Source organism: Ctenopharyngodon idella, chromosome 12 (genome assembly GCF_019924925.1).
Source record: "Ctenopharyngodon idella isolate HZGC_01 chromosome 12, HZGC01, whole genome shotgun sequence".
NCBI classification, from domain to species: Eukaryota; Metazoa; Chordata; class Actinopteri; order Cypriniformes; family Xenocyprididae; genus Ctenopharyngodon; species Ctenopharyngodon idella.
Window position 1 is genome coordinate 20,615,566 of NC_067231.1, and position 25,753 is coordinate 20,641,318.

General features: G+C 36.6%; 1 protein-coding gene across 1 annotated transcript in view; it reads left to right on the plus strand.

Moving 5' to 3' along the window:
* atrnl1b (attractin-like 1b) overlaps positions 1-25,753 on the plus strand; it is a 102,838-nt gene that overhangs the window by 68,782 nt on the left and 8,303 nt on the right. Inside the window, exon 27 of the mRNA XM_051913558.1 lies at positions 15,523-15,630. Coding sequence (XP_051769518.1) covers positions 15,523-15,630 — 108 coding nt within the window. The remainder of the gene's footprint in view (positions 1-15,522; positions 15,631-25,753) is intronic.

Genomic DNA, 25,753 nt, shown 5'->3' on the forward strand with positions numbered 1-25,753 from the left:
TCTCTCTCTCTCTCTCTCTCTCCTCTCTGTGTGTGTCTGTGTATATTTATATGTGTATGTATATATAATATATATTTATATTGTATAACTTAATATCAAGAGCTCAGATGCAAAAGCCGCTAAACGAACCACCGTCAAAAATGAGATAATCATATTGAGCGAATGCTTTCCGCACATGTTCATCAAATACTTTTGCTTCAAATCTGCTAAATCCCATTGGTAGAAACCCCTAAATGATGGTGTGCGTACGACCTGGCTTTCAATTGCCGAGCTGCAAGTTTTTGTCCACCGTTACAGTGGCAATGGCAGGATTTCGCGAGTGGCAAGTAAACACAACAGTGTTCCTTTTTCTGCTGTAAAACTGACAGAAATGGATGTTTCACTATGCCTTATTGTCCAAAGAGGTGGACTAAGAGGTTTTTGCAAAAAGGCACACATGATTGGACAGTCAAATTTGTTAAATACCAATGAATTGACTAAAGTGACATTTTTGAAAATAAGGCATTCAATAACTGACTAATAACTTTTCATTGCCATTAAAGTAAAATTACTAAACCTAAACATAGGAGCCTGGTAAAAATGCTCATTTAAAAAGAAAACATGTCATATGGACGAACTCTTCATATTTTACCCATATTTCTTTTCAGGAAAATCCCCAGCATTCTCATGCATTTCTGTAGCGTTGGCCTGTCTTGTCCATTGTCTTCAAAAGACAAATTGGCCTTGTGAAACCACATAGCGTGACATATCTGTATGATGATTTCAGATCAAGACTTGGTATGACAGATATGAAAAATGTGTCCTAGCTTATGTTTAGTGGAGGAAGAAATGTGTTCCATGTCTCTGATTTGATTCATCCTAGTGATGGTATGGTGTGTTTTGCCCTCATGTTAAGTGATTATGCTGAGCAGATGCATTAGAGGACTGTCGTCTGATGCCGGAGGGCTTGATAATGATGTTTTGCATTTACCGCAGTGGAACATTACACGGGTAGAGTCACTTATGCTGTTGTCTTCTGGACCTGTGGGTAGGTTTGCATTTGTGTTGGTGATTATCGGTTCTGTCAGCGTGTGAAATTCCAGAAATGTCCCACAACTCTTAATTTTTCATTGAGGTTGCATAGCTCTCTGCCTAAGATTATTGCTCTGCCTGATGATACAACAGATCAGTCTTTAGAAAACAAGGCATCTGTTGTCTTTGCAGATGAAATATTTATCTTGCCTTTTTGGAGAATGACATTCTTATAGCTAGAAATTAGACAGTGGGAGGGAAGATTACAAAAAGTGCAATTAAACCGTCTTATCTCTGCTCTCCAGTGAGCAACACAAACAGGTTTGGCTATGGGCATTGCCCTCGTCCGCCCTCGTGTTTTATGATTTGTCTTATTGAAAAAAAAAAACCTTCCCCACTGTTTGGACCGATGACTGCAAACCCCATGCTGAAATGAAAAATTAAATGAATAAGACGGAACAGGGGTGATTAAGAATAATGAAACCATGTCATCCTGAGTTATTGAATTTCATCTAACATGCAGTTCAGTGCCTGAAGAGGAGCAAATATACTCATAATGAAGGTTACATGCCTCTGCTGTGCTCTATCACGTAATCATTTATGCAATGGGATATTTTAATTGATTCGGACAAAACTGCAAATGGATAGTTGCTGAGTAGGAAGAGAATGTCTGGTGACTCTTGTTTGATTTGTTAATATTAAGATTTGATGACTGTTTCTAATGCCGGACAGGTGTAGGGTTGACATGTTTGGACGAAACGTAGGCTTTGTACTGGAAAAAGTCTTGTGGCTGGTGTTTTAGGCCAGGCTGACCTGTCTATAGGGGAGCATTTGATAGGTTCTGCTGTGCGCACCAGTGCTAAAGTGGCTCTGTACTATTTCAGGAGACCGGATGACAGATGTCGGCACTAAATGTCAGTGTAGAGCAGGAGGAATGACTTCTGTAAAACAGACGGCAGGGGCATTGACATTTCACAGTGCAATGCCATACTCATAGTCATACAGCATGCACACTTAAAAACTTAGATACAACAGTATTGCTTTAAATGTACATCCTTGTCATGATACAGTCATTTTTAGTGCAGTTGAATGTTAGGTTTTAAATATTTCAGTGAGCACTGTAATGCAGCAACAAAAATGTAAAGGATTAAATTTAAAGGACAGCAAGTGAAAACATTCCAGGTTTGCAGCAGTGAAGAGGGTCAAGTCACGTCCACACCACATGCATGAGCCAGTAAATGCTGGTGGAGCAGCCTGTGGAGTAAAACAGCAAAATATGAGCTACAATCAATAGACAGAGAGTTTAACTAGCTTGTGCAAGCCTTGTAAGCAACATGTTAAAGGATTAGTTCACTTTAAAATGAAAATTACCCCATGATTTACTCACCCTCAAGCCATCCTAGGTGTATATGACTTTCTTCTTTCAGACGAATACAATCAGAGTTATATTAATAAACACCCTGATGCTATCAAGCTTTATAATGGCAGTGAACAGGGTCACATGTATGAATCTCAAAAAAGTGCATCCATCCGTCATAAACATACTCCACGTGTTTGTGTAAGAAAAATATCAATATTTAACATGTTATAAAGTAAAATAACTAGCTTCCGGTGTGTGTGTGTGTGTGTGTGTGTGTGTGTTTAAGAATTTAGTATTTGACTAACCAATTAGTTTTTTTTAAATATACTTAATATATTTGTCAAATTTCCATCAAAATATTTGAGAATGGACAATTAAACTGATCTGTTACAAGAACCACAAATATTACTTAATTCAAATCAATATTATTAATCTTTAATGCACATTTAAGAAATTGAGTAAACTTACTCAATTAAAACAATGCGCCCCTCCCCCACCCTCCGACATGAGTGCTTCCTGTAGTTTACAGCATTAGCAGAGATCTATATTTTTTTTATCCTTAAGAAAATTTTAATTACATAAATGCACACGCACACACACATAAATATATATATGTATGTATGTATGTATGTGTATATATGTATGTATGTATATGTATGTGAGTGTATATGGAATAGCTTTTAAAATATTTGAATATTTTAAAAGTGTTCAATGACCAACTATTCCCAGATTACAATAACCAGTAGCTACGGTATCAAATACTTATATTAGTTATTGTCCTCTGGGAGTAGTTGGTTATTGAACAATTTTAAAATATGCAAATTTTAAGCCATCCAAATTGTGGTGTTAAAACCAGACTAATGCTAAATGATTAGCACAGTAGTACTAAATAATAAAATATACACCAATGTGACTGTGGTGGCCTTGTAGTGACTTAGTATCTGCATCTATTTTAGGCTGGTATAGACAGGATAAATTTATGTAGTGAGTATTATATTTCAGGCCTGCTGAGTACATGTTTTGGTTTTTCTGGGAGTATCCATTATTATGAAAAATGGAGAAGTTATGATAAAACTTTTTATCTCTGCGATAGAGCCATGTGTTATAAAAAAGGTTTCTCTTTCAAGGGCATCAGCAAACTTCAGGCAAAGGGAACCAAGAGTTTTATCCTTTTTAATGTTAATTAAAGGTCATATCAGCCCCAATATAAAACCAGTCTGGCTGGCCCACAGCCCGAGATGTGGGTTTAAGAGTGTGCAACCAAGTGAAAGAGAAACTCCACTATTGGTCTGCAGAATGGCGGCTCTACTCTTTATCTAATGTTGAGTTTTCAGTGGCTTGAAGTGATGATCGTTCATTAATGATTGTTTGGTGGGTTATATATATTAAGCATGTCAATGATATAACAATTGGCTTTTAACTATTGATATTTTAAAAGCTAGACGTCCTCAACTATGCTATAATTAAACTGAGCCTTATTACTTAGCTTAATGAATGAGGTACAGTCCTGTGTGACACAAATTGGTCAGGAAAGGACACATTATGTAGAGAGAGAGTAAGAGAGAGAGAGCTTGATGGAATCAGGGGAGCATGAATGCATCAGCTCCTTTGTCATTCTTGCAGAAAAGTAGTTCTGATCAGTCTGCAAAAAATATTTCTGCCCATAATGAGAGTCTTGCAAACGGCCGCAACCATTTGTGACTCTGAACACAGAGGCACTTCTTCCACTTCATTCATCACACGCTCACAAGGGAACCTTTAGTCTATGACAAATACTCACCCTCACTTTTCAAGTTCAGCTGTGGGACTCTCGCAGAGTTTGTTAAATCACAAGTTCACACACTCCAATGTGTGCAAATGATACATGAATTGCTCAGAAAGATGCAGCAGTGTCCACTGAAGTAGTGGATCAAAGCAGAGTCTAAAGTAGAACTGTTGAATTAATGATATCAAAGCAAAGACTTGCGTATCAGTGATCTGAAACTGAATACCAAATATTCAATGTTTAGTTAAATCTGATGTTCACTTTGTCCAATGAAAGAGGGTCATGCTTCGTATCTTCTTGCCTGTTGTCTGTAGCTGGATCACTATGGCTACATTTTGCAGCACTTGGGAATTTAGATTTAAGTCAGACAAGACTATTGTAAAATGGTATTGCAAATTATTATTATTGTTGTATTACAGATTAAACATTGTTGCATGGGAATGAGAATGCAACTGATTGTAATTCTTTTGTAATTACGATTCAATTTGTGCATTAGGGTGCTCAATGTTTAATATATTTTTCACAACACATATTGTTTCAACAGATGTAATCTAGCTACATAGCTGATAATTGTAATTATTTATGACTGATAAAATGTGAGCCTACCCATTATGAATATATTCAATATAAGAAAGAGACTGGCATTGGATGAGACTGATGTTCAATGGCAAACTGGTGGTGTATCTGGGCATGAAGAGTAATAAGAATGCTTGAGATCTGTACATTATTGAGGGACTGTGCGACAGGGCTTTTTAAGTAGAAGTATTGACACGTAACCAGTGCAGCAATGATAATATTGGACTGATATGATCATATTTTCTGGACCTGGTTAGAACTCTGGCTGCGCTGTTTTAAACAAACTCCATCTTATTTGTGGAGACAATCAGGCATCCAGCCAGAAGTGCATTACAATAATCAGGTCACGAAGTTATGAATGCATGAACTGCATCTAGAAAGAATATTCTGTGACTCGGGTGCTTCTGAGGTGGAAAAATGCAGTGAGGTGCTGAATGGGTAACACCCTTTGTAGCAAGCCAAAAGCCAGCGCTGGAAAGCTTTTCTAATATTAACTCTTACCCGATCATAACCCTTCTTTTTCCAGTGATATTCCTCTGAGATTTTCTCTTTTGTATGGTCTCTCATCTCTCTTTCAACAGTCTTTCTTCAAATCTCCCTATTGCTCACTCTCTCTTCTCCACCATCATACGCCCCCTAATGCTGATTGGCTACACATTTTCAACAGCGTTTTTGAAAAAACCACTTACTGCACCTTTAATAATATTTAACAAAGGGTCAGAAATTGCAGCATGCATCGATCATGGATGTCATTTAAAATACAGCATCAGTCGGTTGCACATTTCTAATATTCTAATATCTTTTCAGAGAGGAAAGTAATTGCTATTGTACTGTAGAGACAGTTACCTGTTTTTCTCTGAGTCTGATAATCAGTGATGAGAATAACAGCATTATAAATAAATGATGTTACTAACGGCGTTACTTTTTTCAGTAACGAGTAATCAAATGAATTACTTTTTCTCCCGTTACAACGCCATTACCGTTACTGACAAAAAAAAAAAAAAATGCGGAGTTGCTATAATTGAGCTCACTGAAGCGGTTTTCATCCGAGTAGGCTCTCTCTCAGCCATAGGACCTGCAAAGTTTTTTCTCTGGTGTGTGTGTTGGACTAGTAGTTGTTCATTTAAGCCATTAGTTCACTAATCACATTTATATTAATTTGATTTCTTAAATACTGGAGAGAATAAACCATAATAATGAGCGTTTATGTAATACAGGCTATAGGCTATATAGCACTCAAGCGCACGCATAAAGCTTGCCATAAAGAACCAGCAAAAGTAATGATTATGAATGTGACAAAAACAGTAAGGAGACATTTTAATTGTTTATTAATAAACTAATGTTTTCTGAATCCGTGTCGGCTGCAAAGATGAAGTTGGCATTGCTGACTCTCATCATCTCCGTGGACGCGCTTAGAGAGAAAATGCACATTTCATTCGGATTACATAATCAGGGAGTAGCCTATTTCTTTTCATTTTGAATTATTTTGTTTAAAAGTAGACATTTCAAGCTTTCTATAGATATATTTCTCATGTCTGTGAGTCAAGCAGCCGCTGAGTTTCGGTTCATTTAGCCTATAAGACGCGTTCCAGTTCACATGATCGCGCCGGCGCCATGATTACATTGTCATAATTATATTTTCTGCTATATTTGGTTCTTATTTATTAAATCCAGGCAATTGGTTGATGAAACACTGATTGAAATTAAGATACAATTTTTACAAAATGAAACTCACTTTAAAGAAAGGCTTTCTACAAAACAAACTTAATGAAGTGGTCAAAATCATGTCTGACCCACTCCATGTCTCCCAATATTTTGCACATCTTATGATGTATTCTATCTTACTCATGTTGTTCACTTTTCATAATCAAATAGATAAATTTAAAAAATAACATTAAACAAATAATAATTTATTTTTAGACGTATTTAATATCGGGGGCATCCAAGTTAATTGACATATATATATATTTTTTTTTTTTTTTTTTTTTTTTAAGTAACGCAATAGTTACTTTCCCTGGTAATTAGTTACTTTTATAATGATGTAATCAGTTACTATTTGTGAGAAGTAACTAGTAACTATAACTAATTACATTTTTAAAGTAACGTGCCCGACACTGCTGATAATGTATGCCAATCTGACTTCTTACAGGGATAGCCTATAGCTGGAAACACTTACTGTTATATGACAATAACAAGAGTATATTTATAGTTATATAATTAAAAATATATTTTTTTTACAAAAAATAATTGTAAAGAAAATTCTAAAAAAAAAAAAAATAATCTACATTTGCTACAATTTGCTACAATGTTACAGAAAATACACTTTCGAGCTGTGTGACCTCCATGCCTATTTCTCAATGAAGAACCAGTCACCAATTGAATGTAATTGAATGCCCCTGATCTACATACATGGTAACACTAACAGATCAATGTCAAACTCAATTCTGAGCCAATGAGAGTGACATGTCCTTTAAGCAGTCAATCTGAAGGACTTTGTGGAATAAACAATTTGAGCCAGTTTCATAATCCATTTTCTGAAGAGCTAAACAGGTCATCAATGTTCCTCGGGAAGAAGTGGGCCACATAGGTCTACAATGCAGAAGTGATTCTGAGTGGATTACCTTAATTGTACTCTTAAACATGAGCAAATCATCAGGGGAAAAACATTAGGCTGTGGCTGGAGACATTTGTAGATAGATTTTTTTTTTTTTTTTTTTTTTTCTCGCCATAAGATCAGTGGGTGCATTTGTATCTGGTCCTTTTGCTCCCAGTCTGAAAACTTTTCTTTCTGTGTCATTTGTCTGGGCAAATTTCCCTGCTTGGTTCAAGACCTCATTTCCAGTTATGATCAGCTGTAATTAATTTGCTGGTTTGAGAGTTGCTTAATTTACATAATTTCTACAGTGAATACTTTGTTAAAATTTTAAATAGAGTGTTTGCAAGTTAGGCACCAACAAGTCAGAATGAATTTACTCCTCATGCTAGGCTTGTTGATTGAGTACATAATTGCAGTTAATAGTTAAAATAATTAATTTGCATTTTGTGCAGTAATATAAGAGTTATTTTTGATTAGCTAAGCATCCACAGCATTTTGAATTTGACAGTGAATTTTCTCCATCAAATTAAACCTTTTTTTTTTAATAGATAAAACTGTTAAAACTGCTGGTTAAAGCTGATTTGCGACTGTGCTTCTAATAAAAATGCTCCTTAACATATATTGTTTTCATTTCATTGGTCTGTTAATAATTGAAGTCATCCTTTGTAATATCTAAATGCAAAAAAAGTTTTTTGCTCCCCTTTTTTTTCTTTTTTGTCTAATCAGACAGCATTAGAACAGATTATACAAGGAGGAGAGTTGATAGCATAGTCCATAATTCATGAAGGTCCAGGCTTTGAAACTCTTGATTGTACTTTGCACTTTTCCTTATGAATATTTACAATAGTTATTCCATAGTTCATTTGTGGCATTTGTAATTGTAAGGCATAAAACCACACAAGACCATGGGTGTCTTCTCATTCCCTTGGTTAAGTCAGTATAGGGAAAATGTAATTTTATTATATTTTATTATATGAAATAAACATCTTTCCATAGGTTAGTCTTAATTTTTTCTAGTTATCTAGATAAGATCACAATCATTTTGTAATTATTCAGCAATGTATATAAATTATGTGCATCCATGCCAACTGTCACAGCGTGTTTGCAGCAAAGATGAATAAAAGCAGGATCTAATCACAGCAGTTTAATCTAACAAAAAATCAAATAGCAGAAACTCAGGAGTTCAGACTCTATATATACAATGGAACAGAACAACTATTTAAATGAGACGAGATCAAAACAAAAGAGAAACTGAAAACAAGCTCTATATATATATATATATATATATATATATATATATATATATATATATATATATATACGAACGCTAACAAAGAGAGGAAACGAGAAACAGGTGCATCAAATTAATCAAACAATGACTAACCATGGAAACTAATGCAAACGAAGGAAACAGAAAGGGGAAACTTTGATAAATTGAAAAACCAACCAAGAGTCCAACTCAAACATAGACATAATGTGATACCAATATAGACATACTTAATTATATTGGGGGAATAATTATAAATTCATTTAACTAGGTGTTTTAGTAAACTTATCCTGAGTAAACTGAGACCCTGAATGGTGGTCCTCCTTATATTTCTGAAGTTTTTCATCGGGGTGGTATGGGTTTGTCATTTTTTCAGGAATGAAAAACAATTCCATTAAATGTTAGTATTTGTGGCCAAAATGGCTTTGAGAGTTTCAGCCCTTGTTTAATGTCTAACAGGAAAGTCCTAATGCTATAAAGCAGGAATTTCAGCAGGGTTTAACATGAAGCCTTTGGTAAAATCAATGAACAATCAATCTCAATTTCACATCAGTGAGGTTTTCACTGTACTACCCTGGGGCAAGGTTTTAAGAGCATTTCAAAGAATAATAAAACACATTTGACCTTAACTCTAGTCTAAACCCCTACAAGTTTGTGTGTGTGCCTTCACGTGTTCAGCTTGGTTTATAGGATCAAGCAAAACATTGCAATTATAAGACTGGATTTAAAAAAAAAAAAAAAACAGAACTAAAAATGTGTCATAGTTGAAAAGGGCAGCTGCATCCTCGAGTGTGTGGCGCATGGATGCATCTATGTATATGTCAGTGATGGACTGGCTTTGTCTTGCATAATTGTTATGGAGATGCCCTGATCTAGTAAAGGCAGTGGGCCTGATGAGTAATAGCAGGTGATGGAGAGAGATGGATAAATTGCAGATGGTGCTTTTTGGCTGTCAACAAAGCCAGCCAGTTTTCTGGGAGAAGATCTATTAGCACAAATGAGAGCATGCCACAGCTCTCTCCCTTTCTGCCATGCTCTCTCATGCCATATCACTTTTCCTCTCTCCCGATCATGCTTTGACATTTTATTTTCTCAGTTCCTTTCCTCATGTTTGTTTTCTTACTCTCTCATGTATACATGCGCAAACACACGCTAGACGAAGGGGATGAATGAAAGCAAATAGCTTCAAATCAATATTTAAAACGAAGATATAATTAATGGACTCATAAATGTGTAAATGTTTCACCCTCAGAAAGGGGCCGTTCTGGTGCAAATGTCATCTCTGTTAGATAAGAGCGCAGCTTTACAATGATATCAACAAGCTCGGCAGGCATAATTTACTCCTTCCAGTCCTGCCCTTTTTATCCTGCTTTTTTGTGACCGAAATCAGTCACTTGTTAACTTATTTGCTATCCCCTATATAGGCCCTTTCCCAAATTTACTCACCCTGGAGTCGTTCCAAACCTGTATGAATTTCTTTCTTCTGCTGAAAACAAAAAGCTGTTTTAAAGAATATGGGTAACCAAACAGTTGATGGGTGTCAATGACTTCCATCGTATGGGAAAAAAAAAAAAAAATACTATTGAAGTCAATGTGGCCCATCAACTGTTTGATTACTAACATTATTCAAGATATCTTCTTTTGTGTTCAGCATAAGAAACAATTTCATACAGGTTTGGAACAACTTGAGAGTGAGTAAATAATGACAGAATTTTCATTTTTGGGTGAACTATCCCTTTAACGTGCATTTGTGGACTTACAATTGCCGTCACGATAGTGTGGACTCAGAGAAAGTTCGCAAGGGCTTTGGGTTCCATTTGGGACAGGGCCATAGTGAATGGCACATAGTGCACTATACAGTTAAAGGGTTAGTTCACCCAAAAATAAAAATTATCCCATGATTTACTCACCCTCAAGCCATCCTAGGTGTATATGACTATCTTCTTTCAGACGAACACAATCGGAGATATATTTAAAAATATCCTTAGTCCTCCAAGGTTTATAATGGTTGTGAATGGGGGCCCGCATTTTGAACAACAACAAAAAAAAATGCATTCATTCATAATCAAAGTAATCCATACGGCTCCAGGGGGTTAATAAAGGCCTTCTAAAGTGAAGCGATGCGTTTTTATAAGAAAAATATCGATATTTAAAACTATAAATTCAAATAACTAGCTTCCGACTGATGACCGTACGCATACTGAGCAAGTCGATTTGGGCGGAAGAGTAAGCTTTGACCCGATAGCAATGATGAACACAGAGGTGCCGAGGAGAGAGCAAAACAAAACACCGGTCACGAATTAGAAGTCTAAAATGAGAAATTTTAAAGAGAAATATCGGAGGATTTTGATATAAGAGAAGAAGAGCTTGAGTTTGTTGCCCAGCCCTATTTGTTTGAACCGCGAGAGACATCTAAGCTTACGATATTTCTACATCCTGCGTCATACATCGCGTCAGAGGATTACTCATTTGGCGCAACTCGAGTTGCGCAGTATGCGTACGGTCATCCACTGGAAGCTAGTTATTTGAATTTATAAAGTTTTAAATATGGATATTTTTCTTACAAAAACGCATCGCTTGGCTTCAAAAGGCCTTTATTAACCTAATAGAGCCGTATGGATTACTTTGATTATGGATGGATGCATTTTTTTTGTTGTTGTTCAAAATGCGGGCCCCCATTCACTATCATTATAAACCATGGAGGACTAAGGATATTTTTAAACATATCTCCGATTGTGTTCGTCTGAAAGAAGATAGTCATATACACCTAGGATGGCTTGAGGGTGAGTAAATCATGGGATAATTTTCATTTTTGGGTGAACTATCCCTTTAAGGAGTGTAAGAAAGTGATTGATTGAAGCCAGTGCATTAGAGAATGCTCTAAAGTGATCACACAAATACAGGTTACTGTCACATATATTGTACCTATTGTATCAATTTTAGAGGCAGGTAACTTTTCTTTATTTTGCTTTCATAGTCTGATAATGCAATAAATCTTTTTGCGTGTAATGTTTAATATGATTGTGTTCATAATGATTCACAATAAGCGGCGAATCAACACATGAACAAGCGTTTCATTTATTTATTATTATTATTATTATTATTATTATCTTCATCATTATTATTGTCATTTTTGCTTTGTATACAATTTTCTGAGTCCATTTTCTGACATTTTTCTGTTATCTCATTAAATTAGTCCAAGATACATTCTGCATTTGCTTTGCACTTGGCTCGCTATATTTATTGTTTTTTTATTACCTATGAATGAGTTATCATAAAAGTGAAAGCACCAGTGCAATATAAAGATTGAAGAAATAAAGGAGGATGCAATTTTTTTTTTTTTTTTCCCTCTCCGTATTTAAAGCTCAGATGCGTGTACTTTGAGTGTACAGTACAAATCAGAGTGCATTTTGGGCATTAAGAGCAAACTACAAATTCAATTAAATTGTTTACTCAGGACTTGCACACCAATGGCTTTACCCAATATATAGTGCACTTCTCTGTACCGACTGATTTTAAACACCCGAAAATGTTTAGTTCACTTTAACTTTTCAAGCTAGCATACCTCTCTAGTATCTCTCATCACACACACATTTATTTATCTGGGTTAGTGCAGAGATGATCAGATCGTATTGTCAAGAGAAAGCCTGATGTGAGGAGTGTGCTCAGCTTTGATAATTTCATTATAAATGTGGTCGCGGTGGGATCAGCCATAACAGTCCTCAAGTGGTGATTAATAGAAAAGATAATGAGTGATTAATTACCGTGGTGCCATCAGGGCCCATTTGAGCGGAAGTCATTGAAGAGACCTCTTTGTGTCAGTGCCGAAGAGACACCCCCACAGAGACAGCACTGTCGGCTTGATATGTGCACCGTCAAGGACATCGCCACCTTCCTGCATTTTTGTTTTCATGGACTGAGGAAGAAGTTATTCTGTGATTCCTGAGGTTGACTTTCAGATGCATGGAAAAACATTGACTTAATGTGTTTGGTGACATAGTGTAATTGGCTCAATAATCATCTGTTTAAAACACTTTAGAGGACTTGTTCATCTGAATGCCTTAGAGACTGTTGATATTTTATTTATTTATTTTAGTTTTATGTCAAGCAACTTACTGCAGAATTGCTCAGAGGCAAAATTGCTCAGGAGCACTGTCCTTCATGTTCATTTTTGTGGATGATTTTTTGAGGACCTGTTGCAGTGGTTGAAGATTCACGATCTTGAAAGCAATACAGTGAAGCTTCGAACTGTGATATGTGTTGCCATTGTTAGAAGATTAGTTGTATTAGCATGTGGAAAGCTTGCAGAAGACTGTACATAATGTGTACATAGGAATTGAATGTGCAGTTCAGTTCATTGAGTGCAAAGCTTCTAGGTTTCCCTCCTTTTAACCGTCAGTCACTTTTGAGTACTGTAATCAAGGCACTTAAAGGCAAGTACTAGTGTTCCTATTTTACATGTTCTTTTTGTAGTTAATTATATATAAAGTGAAGTACTGTTATTTACCACTACATTTTTATCTCCATTGTTTTTACCTTTTTATTTAAAAGATAACAATTTAAAACATTAAAAATGTCGCTTCGTGGTTCCAGCTATTCGTTTTTTTTTTTTTAAATTTTGAATAACTCATGGAAATGTCTAGTGAGCATTTTTCTAGTTGTGCTCTAATATATTACTCTGATATATTACTACTCTTTATTTGAATTTGAACCAGCTCTTTAGAGTCAATTCATTCATTTATTTGATGATCAGGAGTAATGGCTGATCAGCAGCCATTACTCCAGTCTTCAGTATCACATGATCCTTCAGAAGTTGAAAACGGTTGCATTTTTGTGGAAAACATGTTTTTTCAGGATTCATTGAATAGAAAGTTAATAAGAATAGCATTTATTTTAAATATAAATCTTATAGAGGCTTTCTCTTAAATACATTATAAATGTCTTTACTGTCACTTTTGATCAATTTATTGTGCCCTTGCTAAATAAAAGTATTAAAAAATACTTTATGACCCCAAACTTTTGAATGGTAGTATAATTAACATTAATAAGATGGTTTCACTAACTGAAACCATGGGATTATGGCAGAAATGTGGAATATTCATATAGAATTTTCTTATATTATTAATGAAGACATATATTAAAGGATGTTGTTATGTTTGTTATAAGCTAGCAGTTTTGTGCATTTGTATTTATACTAAATTTGTTTATAGACTAAGTACCACAAAGCCATTCTAGATACCGTAGAAACCATATTGTTACTTTTTACAGTGGTTGTGAGGTGCCATGTGTGGTTTTACCAAATCAGCTGGTGCTACTGGTCTCAAATGTTAGTCTGAGCTGTGTGTGTATACTATATACTTATATATAAGTATGCAGCCCCCAGGTGTGTCCACATCATCGAATCTAGCCCCCTTTAAAAAAAGTTTGAAATCCACATAAATGCATATATACGTGTTGTGGACATTGGCATGTTTGTCAGGAAGTGAACATGGTGCAGAATTGCTGTGAAACCAGGCGAGTGACAGTACCTCAGCAGTTGTCTTTCATCACCATTATATGGCACAATTAGAGTTTAAAGCTGCACGCTTTTCTTTGTCACAAATCCAATAGCAATCATCCTCGTCCTTGGTACCCAAATCAGCCCACATTTAGATATTGATCGCCCACTGGTGAGGACCACTCAAAGTTTTTGTGTGTGTGTGTGTGTTTTCACTATTGATTATACAGAGATGATGGAGGCATCACCTGCGACTCCTCCATCTCTCTGAGAGAAGCTGATTTGGAGTGTTCACTTAAGTACAATGTCTTTCAAAGTTTGTCTCCAGGGCAAAAGCTTTCTCTCTAATTGTTTTACTACATACCTGCTGAAGTGTTGTTCATTATTGTTTGATGTCATTGTTGGTAATGACATGCAATGAGATATTTTAGTGGGGATTTGAGGTCTTATTAGGATGCCTATTGAATGTTTCACTGAAAAAGTATGCTAATTGTTCTCTGTGGAATTCTCTAATATGGAGGCAAAAGACATAGTACTATTTGATTGAACACACAATATTGCAGTATATTGATCTTTTGTACCCGTGTCACCCGCAAATGCTCATGAATGCTCACTCACTGACATCTACACATTCTGATTACAGATGAGAAGTTGGTATTGATAAATATATTGATGTCACCTTGAGAAGTACTTCTGACCTGGACCTGTGTCATCTCCTCCTGTATGCACAAGCAAGGAAAATTGTGCACCATGTGCACATGATAGATAAACTATGTCCATCAAAGAGGCAAAAAAAGCAGTGTGCCATCGGTTATGGATGGGATTTTGTATGAAGGTTGTGAATCCTGCTTTTAGGGCAGCCAGCCAGTCAGTTGCATGGAGAAATTACAGGGAATGCATCATTAATTAAACTCCACCACTGGAATACTGATGCTCACACAATCAATGGCAAAATAATTGCTTGTCATGCATGTTGTGGCAAGTGAAATTTCCTTCCAATCTTTGCAGACATTTGATTAGCCAGGTCCTCCAAACTTTTTTTATATGGAACAAATGAATTATTCAACCACCTGTTTCTGTCTGTGCTGGAAAACAGCCAGAGTGCTGTCAATGGCCTCTCTCTCTCTTTCTATCTTTTTCTGCTTTATTCTGTTTTGCACTTTCGCCTCTTCTCTTTTCGTAATCTTTTTCCTTCCTCTTATCTCAAACACGTCAGAATATCTGCATACTGCCTCACACCTGTGTATGTGTCTAGAGGTGCTTTTAGTTTTTCTGTTCTCAATAAATATCAGTCACTGAACTTTCATGTCATGTCACTTATGCTGTCAGTCAACAATTTTAGTCCTAAATCAAAGATTTTGACAAAGAAAACTGACAACTTAGATTTGTCTGAAACTATAAAGTTTATGCACACATTTATTAATGTATCATACTTTTCTTCTTGCTACAGCAACTGATGAGGGAAAGGCAGCAGATGGCCAGTCGCCCTTTTGCATCGGTCGCGGTGACACTGGATATGGGCGGCACTCAAGTAGAACTGCTTCAGGGTGGAATCGAGGTTAGTTTGACCTTTGAACTTATTATTTACAGTTAGGTTTTAATCTACATACAAAATTGCAATGTTAGATGATATACAGCAACAAATATTCACAATATATTCATAATGACATACAATTAAGGTACATCATTAATATTACAATGAGATGCAGTGCATTTTTTATTTAGCCATTCAGTTTTATAAAAACCAAATCATTGCATTCTTTTTGCAGTCCCTCCATGTCAATGACAAGACACTAGAAAATATTTCATTTATGTGAATCAGTTGTAACTTAAAGGGCTAGTTCACCCAAAAATGAAAATGACCTCATGATTTACTCACCCTCAAGCCATCCTAGTTGTATATAACTTTTTTCTTTCAGATGAACACAATCGGAGGTACATTAAATAATGTCCTGGGTCTTCCAAGCTTTATAATGGCAGTGAATAGAGGATGAGATTTTGAAGCCTAAAAAAGCACATCCATCCATCATAAAAGATAACCGCATGGGGTATTAATAAAGGCCTTCTGAAGTGAAGCGATGCGTTTGTGTAAGAAAAATATCCATATTTAAAACTTTAAAAACTAAAATAACTAGCTTCCGACAGACGGCCGTAGGCATCGATTTACAGCGAAAGAGTGAACTCTGACCTGACGCATGATGTATTGACGAACGCGGAAGCGCAGAGGAGAGAGGAAAACAAAACACCGGTCACAAATTAAAAGTCTAAAACGAGAATTTTTAAAGAAAAAAATGTCAGAGGATTTTGATATAAGAGAATAGGAGCTTGAGTTTGTTGCCCAGCCGTATTTGTTTGAACAGCGAGGGCCGTCAAAGCTTACGCTACTCTGACATCGTGTCTGGGGTTACTCTTTTGACCTAAGTCGACGTGCGTAAGGCTGTCTGCTGGAAGCCAATTATTTAAGTTTTTAAAGTTTTAAATATGGATATTTTGGTAACACTTTACAATAAGGTTCATAAGCTAACATTAGTTAACATGAACTAACAATGAACTGCACTAATACAGCATTTATTAATCTTTGTTAATGTTAATGTCAACATTTACTAATACATTATTAAAATCTTATTAACATTAGTTAATGCACTGTGAACTAACATGAACAAACAATGAACAACTGTATTTTCATTAGCTAATGTTAACGAAGATCAGTAAATACAGTAACAAATGTATTGCTCATGGTTAGGTCATGTTAGTTAATACATTAACTAATGTTTAACTAGTGAACCTTATTGTAAAGTGTTACCGATTATTTTTCTTACACACATGCATCGCTTGGCTTCAGAAGGCCTTTATTAACCACCCGGTGGTTATCTTTTATGATGGATGGTTACACTTTTTTGGGCTTCAAAATCTCATTCTCTATTCACTGCCATTATAAAGCTTGGAAGAGCCAGGACATTATTTAATATAACTCCAGTTGTATTCGTCTGAAAGAAGAAAAACATATACACCTAGGATGACTTGAGTGTGAGTAAATCATGGGGTAATTTTCATTTTTGGGTGAACTAACCCTTTAATATCATTTTGTGTAGAACAGTGTGGAAAATATGCTTGTATTATTTAAAAAAATTTTACTTGTATTTTCGTTTTAAGGCATTTCAGAGCAAAACATTAACTACATACATACATAGATAGATAGATAGATAGATAGATAGAGCGTTTATATAATATAAAAATCAATTAAAAAATAATCCAGACGTATGTGTGTGTGTGTGTGTGTGTGTGTGTGTGTATATATATATATATATACACACAATGTACCTAACCTTTAAAATCAACTTAACAAGGTTTACAGTCTAAATAATGAGCAATACCAGGCAGAAACTGTTTGCAGTTTGACAGCTCTAATTTAAGTGCATCGGGATTCATGGTTGTTACACAACAGACACGCACACAGACCTGTGAGAGCAGATGTACCTGCCGCACAGCAGAGACGTTGAAAACGCACGTCCAGCAGCACTTGATGTGCCTCTCCAGAATCCATTAGTGTAGAGTGGAGTGGTGCTCAGTGAGCATTATGGGCTGTGGGAGGACACGCCACAAATGAAGAGAGCAGAAAACAACATACTCGTCAATCCTCCAGCTGAACGCTGTTCAACATAGATCTTTTTAAACAAACTTCAGCTTCACTCTTATCAGCGTATGGTTCTCATTTACGGTGACATCAGCCTAGTGAAAAGAGCCACTTAAGTCCGGTGAAATTGCGTCCACAAGCCAGCTGTTGAGAATAGAAGTTTTTGTGAACAGAAGTTGTTTTGATAGTCAACATTTTGGCTTCAGATGGTACAGTACCCACATATGCAGTATTTTGTTTTTCTTATAGAGTATTTTATGGTAAGAGAGTCTGTTAGCTCAAAAGCTCTTCATTTTTCGTTTCTCATCACTTTTTAAGCTCTGTCACCTTTGTTGTAGAAGAAGAGATATCTTTTGATACTGGATTCCTGTTGTTCTCTTCTCAACCTCTCGCAGGTTTAATTTCGACCAGCGCAAATCTCCCAAGCAGTTTCCACTAACACATAGGCTCATCTCAGGAGACCCGTTATAAGCCGGCCCGCCACCTTTCAGAGTTGCCTGTTTCAACTCTGAGCTTGTTCCTTCAAAGCTTTGATTGCAATAGCATTCCAAGTTTGTATTCAAAATTAGCCAGGGAATATTTTAATGAAAGAAACCCAAACCCAAAACAAATGCTCAGTAGCATTTTCTGCAATTTTGTCCACAGTGGCTTTCTGAGCCTTTCTTCTACACACCTCTCTACGTAAATGTTTATGTTTTATTATTTCTAGCTTATGGGGACATCTTGGTATGGAATCCTTAAACATATATTTAGGTTTAGTCTTATAGCATATGTATCCCCTCATGTTGTTCTTCCCAGCTTTCATCATGTGCTCAGTGATCAACATTGACACTTCTTGGAGTCTATTGAGGCTGATCCAGATGTTGGCCCCACTTTGCTAGAATCTGGCAGCAGCTGAAGGTGAAAAGAGGGAAATGAGAGCAATTCTGTTCTATAAAGGTTAATGAGACAGCATCTGGTGCTGTTGAATTGTTTAGCATAACCTGCTAATAAAAAAGAGGACAATCCAGACAGTTCAGCACAGTAATATGTGCCTGTAGCTCAGCTTCTGTCTGTAGTTATCACAGATTAGCTCACCCAAGACTAATCTTAATAGCAGGTTTAACCAAGGCATGTTTGAGTCATTAACTGTGCAGTTTTTAGGCTTTTTGCAGTATTATTGATAATAAAAGAGAGGTATGATAAGAAATTATGAGTGGAAAAAGAGGGAATGAGATTAGAACATGGATTTGCACCCACACCTCCAGTTTGAGTGCCACAGCTCAGTATGTCTGAAGCACATGTGCATACCACTAAGCCACAGTTCAGACTAAAAGCCTGATAGTTCACACAAAAATTCTCTTAACATTTACTCACCATCTTCACATTCCAAACCTGTATAAACACAGCGTGTTTGTTTGTTTGTTTGTTTGTTTGTTTGTTTGTTTTGTTTTTGCCCATACAATAAAAGTGGGGTCCAATGTTATTTTGGACCCCATTGACTTTCATTTCATGAAAAACTGTTGAAAAAGGTTTTTGTTTGTTTGTTTGTTTGTTTTTTGATAGATTTTTGCAATAATATTTATAGCAAAATTGAAGAAATGATTGAAAATAATGGGTAGACATAAAAAAAAAAATACTGTAAAAAATGGCAGCTGCTAGAACTTTACAATAAAAAATATGGTAGCAACATTCTAACAGATTGAACTTAAATTTACAGTAAAATAGTGTAATCTATTAACTGCGTAGTGTTTTAGCTAGTCGTTAAATATGTGCCCGGCTTAAGCTGAGGTAAATGGTAATATATAGAAGGTATACAAAGTGTCATGCACACAAACACCATAGGTAACACACGTGACACTAAAATAATGCAATAAACATTAATATAACAAAAACCCTAATGTACAAAACTGAAGAAAAAAATAAGAAAAAACTGTTGTTTCAATTTTTAAAAAAAAATGTTGTGAAGTGTCACAAAAGGGAATTCTGGGAATGTAATTTTATGTTTGTTTATGTTTTGTTTTGTTTTGTTTACTGTAAATTATAAGATGACTTGTTCTTTCACTTCCAAAACCAAAATTTAACAGTATTTCACAGTAAAATTACATGAAATGTCCCATTAAGATTTATTACAGATTGTCCCCCGTATTACCGTTAACCAATTAACAATTTTTCACAGTAGTATTTTTAAAGTTAAACCAAGCGGCAGCCTCCCCCCATTTCTCTTGAAGCCAGTACGGAAGTGACTTAAACTGCAATTCATCGACTGGCCGCTAGGGACAGGCTCCAAAAGAGAGCATAATCTCATTGAGTCCCATGTTAAAATGCCCAACTTTACAGCAGAAAAAAACATGTTTACAGCCTGGTACAAATAGTGGTTTTGATCCTTAAAGTTTTGCATAATTAATGGTGCGGCCACTTGAGTGTCAGGTGGATTGCTGCTGCTGTCACCACTAGCCGTTTGTCTGCTGCCGTCACGTCACCTCAGCTCCACCCACGTCCCGCTTCTTTGCCCATTTTCTGTTATCCGCGAGTGATGCGCAGTGACGAGCTGCCAAGATGGCAACAGCCGGCTTTAGGTTTCAAAAATGCTCTTCAGAAACCTATGGGTGACATCACGGACACTACATCCATATTTTTTCCAGTCTATGAGTTAAACTGATCAGTTTTTACAGTGCACGCTGGGAATGGTATTGCATGTTCGTTGTCCCACATGAATTTTTTAATATAATGACAGTAAAGGCTGCTTTCTGTAATCTCCACAGGGTCAGTTTGCGTCTGCCACAGGTTGTGTTAAGACCGCTCTGTCTGTGCGTTAGGCTGGGCTGGTCTGTGTTTGGCTCAACTGGACTGGAGAAAAAAAAAATTGTGCCTCGAGGTCAGCAGAAGTGCATTATGAAGCCAATGTGAGGCCAGCCCACTTAAAATGGTGCAGATGACACAGATGCTGCTTCGCCACCATGGCCAGCTCACAACATATGGGCCCGTTAACTGTTGCAGAGTATGATGGATGGAGGCTGTCACCAGGCAACAAAGAGAGGGCCATTTAAATTATACTGTGTACGTAGACGTTCTTGTGTTTGAGAGTGCTCAATAGTGAGCTCTTATCTACAGACCAGCGCTCATGCTCCCTGTCACCGCAAATGCTCTGATTAGCCATGCAAATGAGATGCTCCGCCGTCTGTTAAAAGCTGGAGAAACATATAGATGAAGAGGATAGTCCTGTTGCTTTATGACTTGGTTTGCATTTCCATTTCCATTCTCTGCTGCTTAATACTCTCAACAGTCTTATCAGCTTCATCTTCAACAGCAGCGATATTATGATACATATTTTTACATGTGTAAAGAGATGAACGCAACAGAGGAAATTAGAGATGGGTGGAATAAAGACACCAAAATAATGAAACAAGGAATAGAATGTGGTCATAAATAATACCAGATATTCACCAGTTGGTCACTTTAAGAGATGACAAGGTGGAAAAACAGTGAATGAAATATGTACAGGATACATCAAGTAAACAGTGTCGGATATGTTGGCGAGACATGAAGACATGGCCCATAAAGTGTCTCTCATCGGCCAGTTTGTCTCTGTGTCTAATTAGAATGTGCCTCAGTGGCGCTGAGCTGTTTTCATCAGGTTAGTCAATGCAAGAGATGGGGATGGAGTTGGCCCTCAATTAGTTGTAAATCAGCAGGGCTGTACGAGAGACATCTGTTTGCTGGCAAGTTCATGTCTTTTTATAGCCTTTCTTGTTTTCTCCTGAGACAAGACGTTCAAGTCTTTGATGAACATTCAATTTTCTGGATTTGTCCTTCATTTTCATGTTCAAAGGTGAGCATTTTTTGTAAAGTTTTAGAGTTTACTTTTAAGGTTTGTGGTTTATTCTTGAGAGCGAAGTGGATGGTCTTGGGCATTTAAATACTGAATGATTGTAGATTATGTGGTCTGACGACTTTCCCAGTGTATATATAACCTACCGTTCAAAAGTTATGTGACATGTGAAGGCCAAGTATGGTAACCCATACTCAGAGTTTGTCCTCTGCATTTAACCCATCCAAGTTAGTGCACACACATTAGGAGTAGTGAGTAGTGAACACACACACACCTCAGTCATTTCCTGCCGGTATTGAGATTCAAACCCACAACTAAGGGGTTACCAGTCTGACTCTCTAAGCATTAGGACAAAAAGTTATTTTAATGTATTTTAAAATATAATTTATTTCTGTGATGGCAAAACTGAATATTCCTTAGTGATTACTCTAGTCTTCAGTGTAACATGATCCTTCAGAAATCATTCTAATATGCTGATTTGCTGCTCAAGAAACATTTCTTATTATCAATGTTTAAAACAGTTGTGCTGCTCAAAATGTTTGTGGAAACTATGATACATTATTTTCAGCATTCTTTGATGAATAGAAAGTTCAGAAGAACCGCATTTATTTAAAATGGATATCTTTTTATCAAATCAACATTGGAACTTAACATTATAAATGTCTTTACTGTCACTTTTGATCAATTAAATGTGTGCTTTCTGAATAAAAGTATTAATTTCTTATTGACCTGAAACTTTTGAACTTCATATTTGTAATACCATGGTCTTACATACACTATAGTATAGTGACTAGAAAGAAAAAATCCAGTCACTCATAAAAGTAAAAGCACAGCTCTTCTCAAAAAGCCCCAAGATTTGAGGTAGCATTCATGGCGTAGTGAAAACTATGTGAGTTAAATCACCTCCTCCAGTGCATCTTTGCAGCACATGTGCTATAATGTAATCTTTTGAAATCTCTAACCTTAGCTTAGCTTGCTAGTATGGCTCTAAACTGTATTGTTATTCATTAACTGTGTTATGGCAATGCTCTCTAAATGGCCTGCAATTGGATTACTCTAATCTCTATGATGCAAGGCTAATGTGAATGAGACGAATATCACTGAATCCAAAACCATAAAGAATGAGAGTAAGCACATGAAAATGGATTTGATCGGAGTTGTTGGGAGGACTGAAGATCTTGTTAGGTGGTTTATACGGTTTATACATTGAATACACAGTCCCCACAAACCCGTAACAGACTAATGAGAATCTTTTAGGGTCATTTGTAATAGTTTTTACGGGATGGATGTTTTAAAAGGAGTTCTATAGATAAAAATCTCCATGATGTAAAAAGGAGTAATTGTGAATCTTTCGGGGTTTTTTATTTTAAACACAAAAGACTGTATAATAAAATTACACTTTAATTTAAACTAAACACGTTTTTATTTTTTATTTTGCCTGTGATAAATTTTCATTTAGCGCTAACATTTTATATAATTTTGACCAAAATACATTTGTAGCCAATCAGCAGTAAGGGGCGTATACACTCATGATGAGGGAGGAGAGAGAGCTCAGTGCACAAGACAGACATTAGCAGAATGACTATAGAAAGAGAGAGATGGCAGAGAAAACATTGGCTTTGCTGTGTTTCACAGAACTAAGATATGCAGTCTTTCGCTTGAATATACTCTTGTGTCTTCTTCACTTATTTGTTCATTTGCATTATTATTATTTGCCTAGAAACCACCTCCACCATCTGTTTCAAGCATCGGCTCCCAAAGTGTGTCCGAAAAGATAACATACTCCTAATGTTTTTTTCTTTTTGTTCCTCTTTTAGTGATCACTATAACCCCTTAAAGATGAACTCAGTATTATTTCAAATACACTGTTTAGAAGTTAGTCAGGCCGATACCAACAACAAACGTGTAACCAATCAGCATTAGGGGGATGTATGACGGTCGAGGAAAGAAAACGAGCAAGAGGGAGATTTAAAAGAAAGAAGAAAAAAAAACTGCAGAACGAGAGATGGGACACAATACAAAAGAGCTCAAAAGAATATCACTGCAATGAAGGTTTATGACTGGGCAAGCGCTTTAGGACCCGCGTTTATATTAGAAAAGCTTTCCAGCGCTGGAGAGAGCTAAGCGGGAAGGCCCAAAAACAGATGCGGAGGCTGCTTTGATTCCTTATCATGTAAGTAACACTGGGTTTGATTGTCTGGAGCTGCTGTTCTGTTGGCGATTAACAACAAACTCTTGTTTGTATTTACTCTTGTGTGCTGTACGTTCATTTTTTTGTGCTTCCTTGTCATTCGTTCATCATCTGTGCTTTATTTTTCGCGAAGCATTTTGTTGCACGTCAGCTGTGATAAACAGACATCCACTCACATTGCGTGTGTAACAGTGGCCAGATAGTGAGAGTTTTACAGTTAAATAACTGCACATTGACACCTGCTAGAGAATGAGGTGTTTAGCGTCATTGGTAGTGTATTCGCCTCGCATGCCAGCAGCGATCGGGCTGGGGTTTGAGACCGACTCGGAGCAGGGTGGTTAGGATTGGAGTGTGAGTTTTGGAGGCGGAGGAATAAAGAGAGTGGTGGGTTTGTTTGGGTTGATTTCAAATATCTACAGTGTTCAACAATGAATTTGAGAAATCACATACAGCACCTTTAATCTTATCACATTTGTAATATATTAGTTACTTAGACTATCGTGTTATGTAGGGAGCTAAAAACTATTGTTTTTTTTTTGGGATGGAAGGGTTGATTGCCATCAAAGGAGTAGAGGTGCTAAATAACAATTAGACATTCGACATGAATTATTATAGTAACAAGAATACTGTGCTTTCACTTATTGATGACATCATACTGTACCCTCGGGTGGCAGGCGCAGCAGATTCCGCCATAGATGTTGCCAGTGTTGCATAGCGTGTACATGAATGTGGGGGCAGAGGCATCAAGATTGGGGTGTGATCCATTTGGGTAGGGCGTGTTTGTTTTGGTGATTTCAATTCTCAACAGTGTTTACTAGAAATCGCTTACCGCACCTTTAAATTGCCCGACTCCCTGATCAGTGCTCTAACTACTGAATTAGGGAGCTGATTGAGACACACCCATGGATTGCCGGAAAATTCTGTCAGTGGCGAAGGAGGTGTTAAAAGACCCCCACATGTACGCACACACACACAAAAACATGGAAATGAGTCATGTGTTACATACAAAGCTTTGAAAATTATACTTTTCTCTGTCATTTAAGTTAGAAAGTACTTTCATGTATAAAGAAGTGGTCACCCCTTTGAGCAAGAGTCTTTTGTAATGTATGTTTGGGTGTGAAATTGAAATGTATCTTTATATTATTTATAACTACCAAGCTCAGACAATAGCAGTGGCCAGAAATGGATACTTAAGTGTAGGGTTGAAAATGGAGATGTGTAATTAAGTGTGATATTTAGCATGAATCACTTGATTGGTGTGTTTTGCCAGAAATAATGAGGTTTGCTGTGTCATTCAAAAGCAAGAGGATGCATTTGTGTATGATGGGCATATTGAAGAGCCTTGAGGCCACTGTCAAACCATTAGCAGTTACTGTTTGTGCTGTCTGTCACATAATAAATAGGATGCTCAGAGGTGGATTAGAGACTAGACCCCGATAGTCTGGCTAGCAGAGCAAATACTTGTATTGACATCCATTCTTTACTCCATGATGTAAACTCAGTCTTGTCCTTAAGATACAAGTAGGCATTTAGCAAGGGAAGGAAATATCTTTACAGACTGATTTTAATCAAGAAAAAAGCATGCAGTGTGAGGGAGAGAGAAAATCAAGAGGAAAAACAGTGATATTCTGCACACGGAGGAATGAGGGAGCTAGAAGGGGAGCTAGACACCCCTTGCCACCCCCTGTCACTCAGAAACAATGGCTTTGAACTTTTTAAGTGCAGCACAAGTGGCCTCTTTTCCTCTCAAAGAGACAGATATTGCTCTGATAACAGCCTCTGTCCTCCGGGCTTGATGGACATCACTGTCAGCGCAGGCTTAATTTGACCTTTCACAAGCCCCTCCACGAATGTGCCATCGCGTTCCATGAGTTCTCTCACGAAATGAGAGAGTGATGGGTTTGGGCATTCTTTCATTATAGAACTGAACACATTTTCTATGATTTTATTAGCAAAGAAGAAAATGTTGCACTTCATTCTTATGTTTTTATATTGTTTTCGGAAAAAATATATAGTTAATAAAAATATAAAAATGTTGGGAGCTT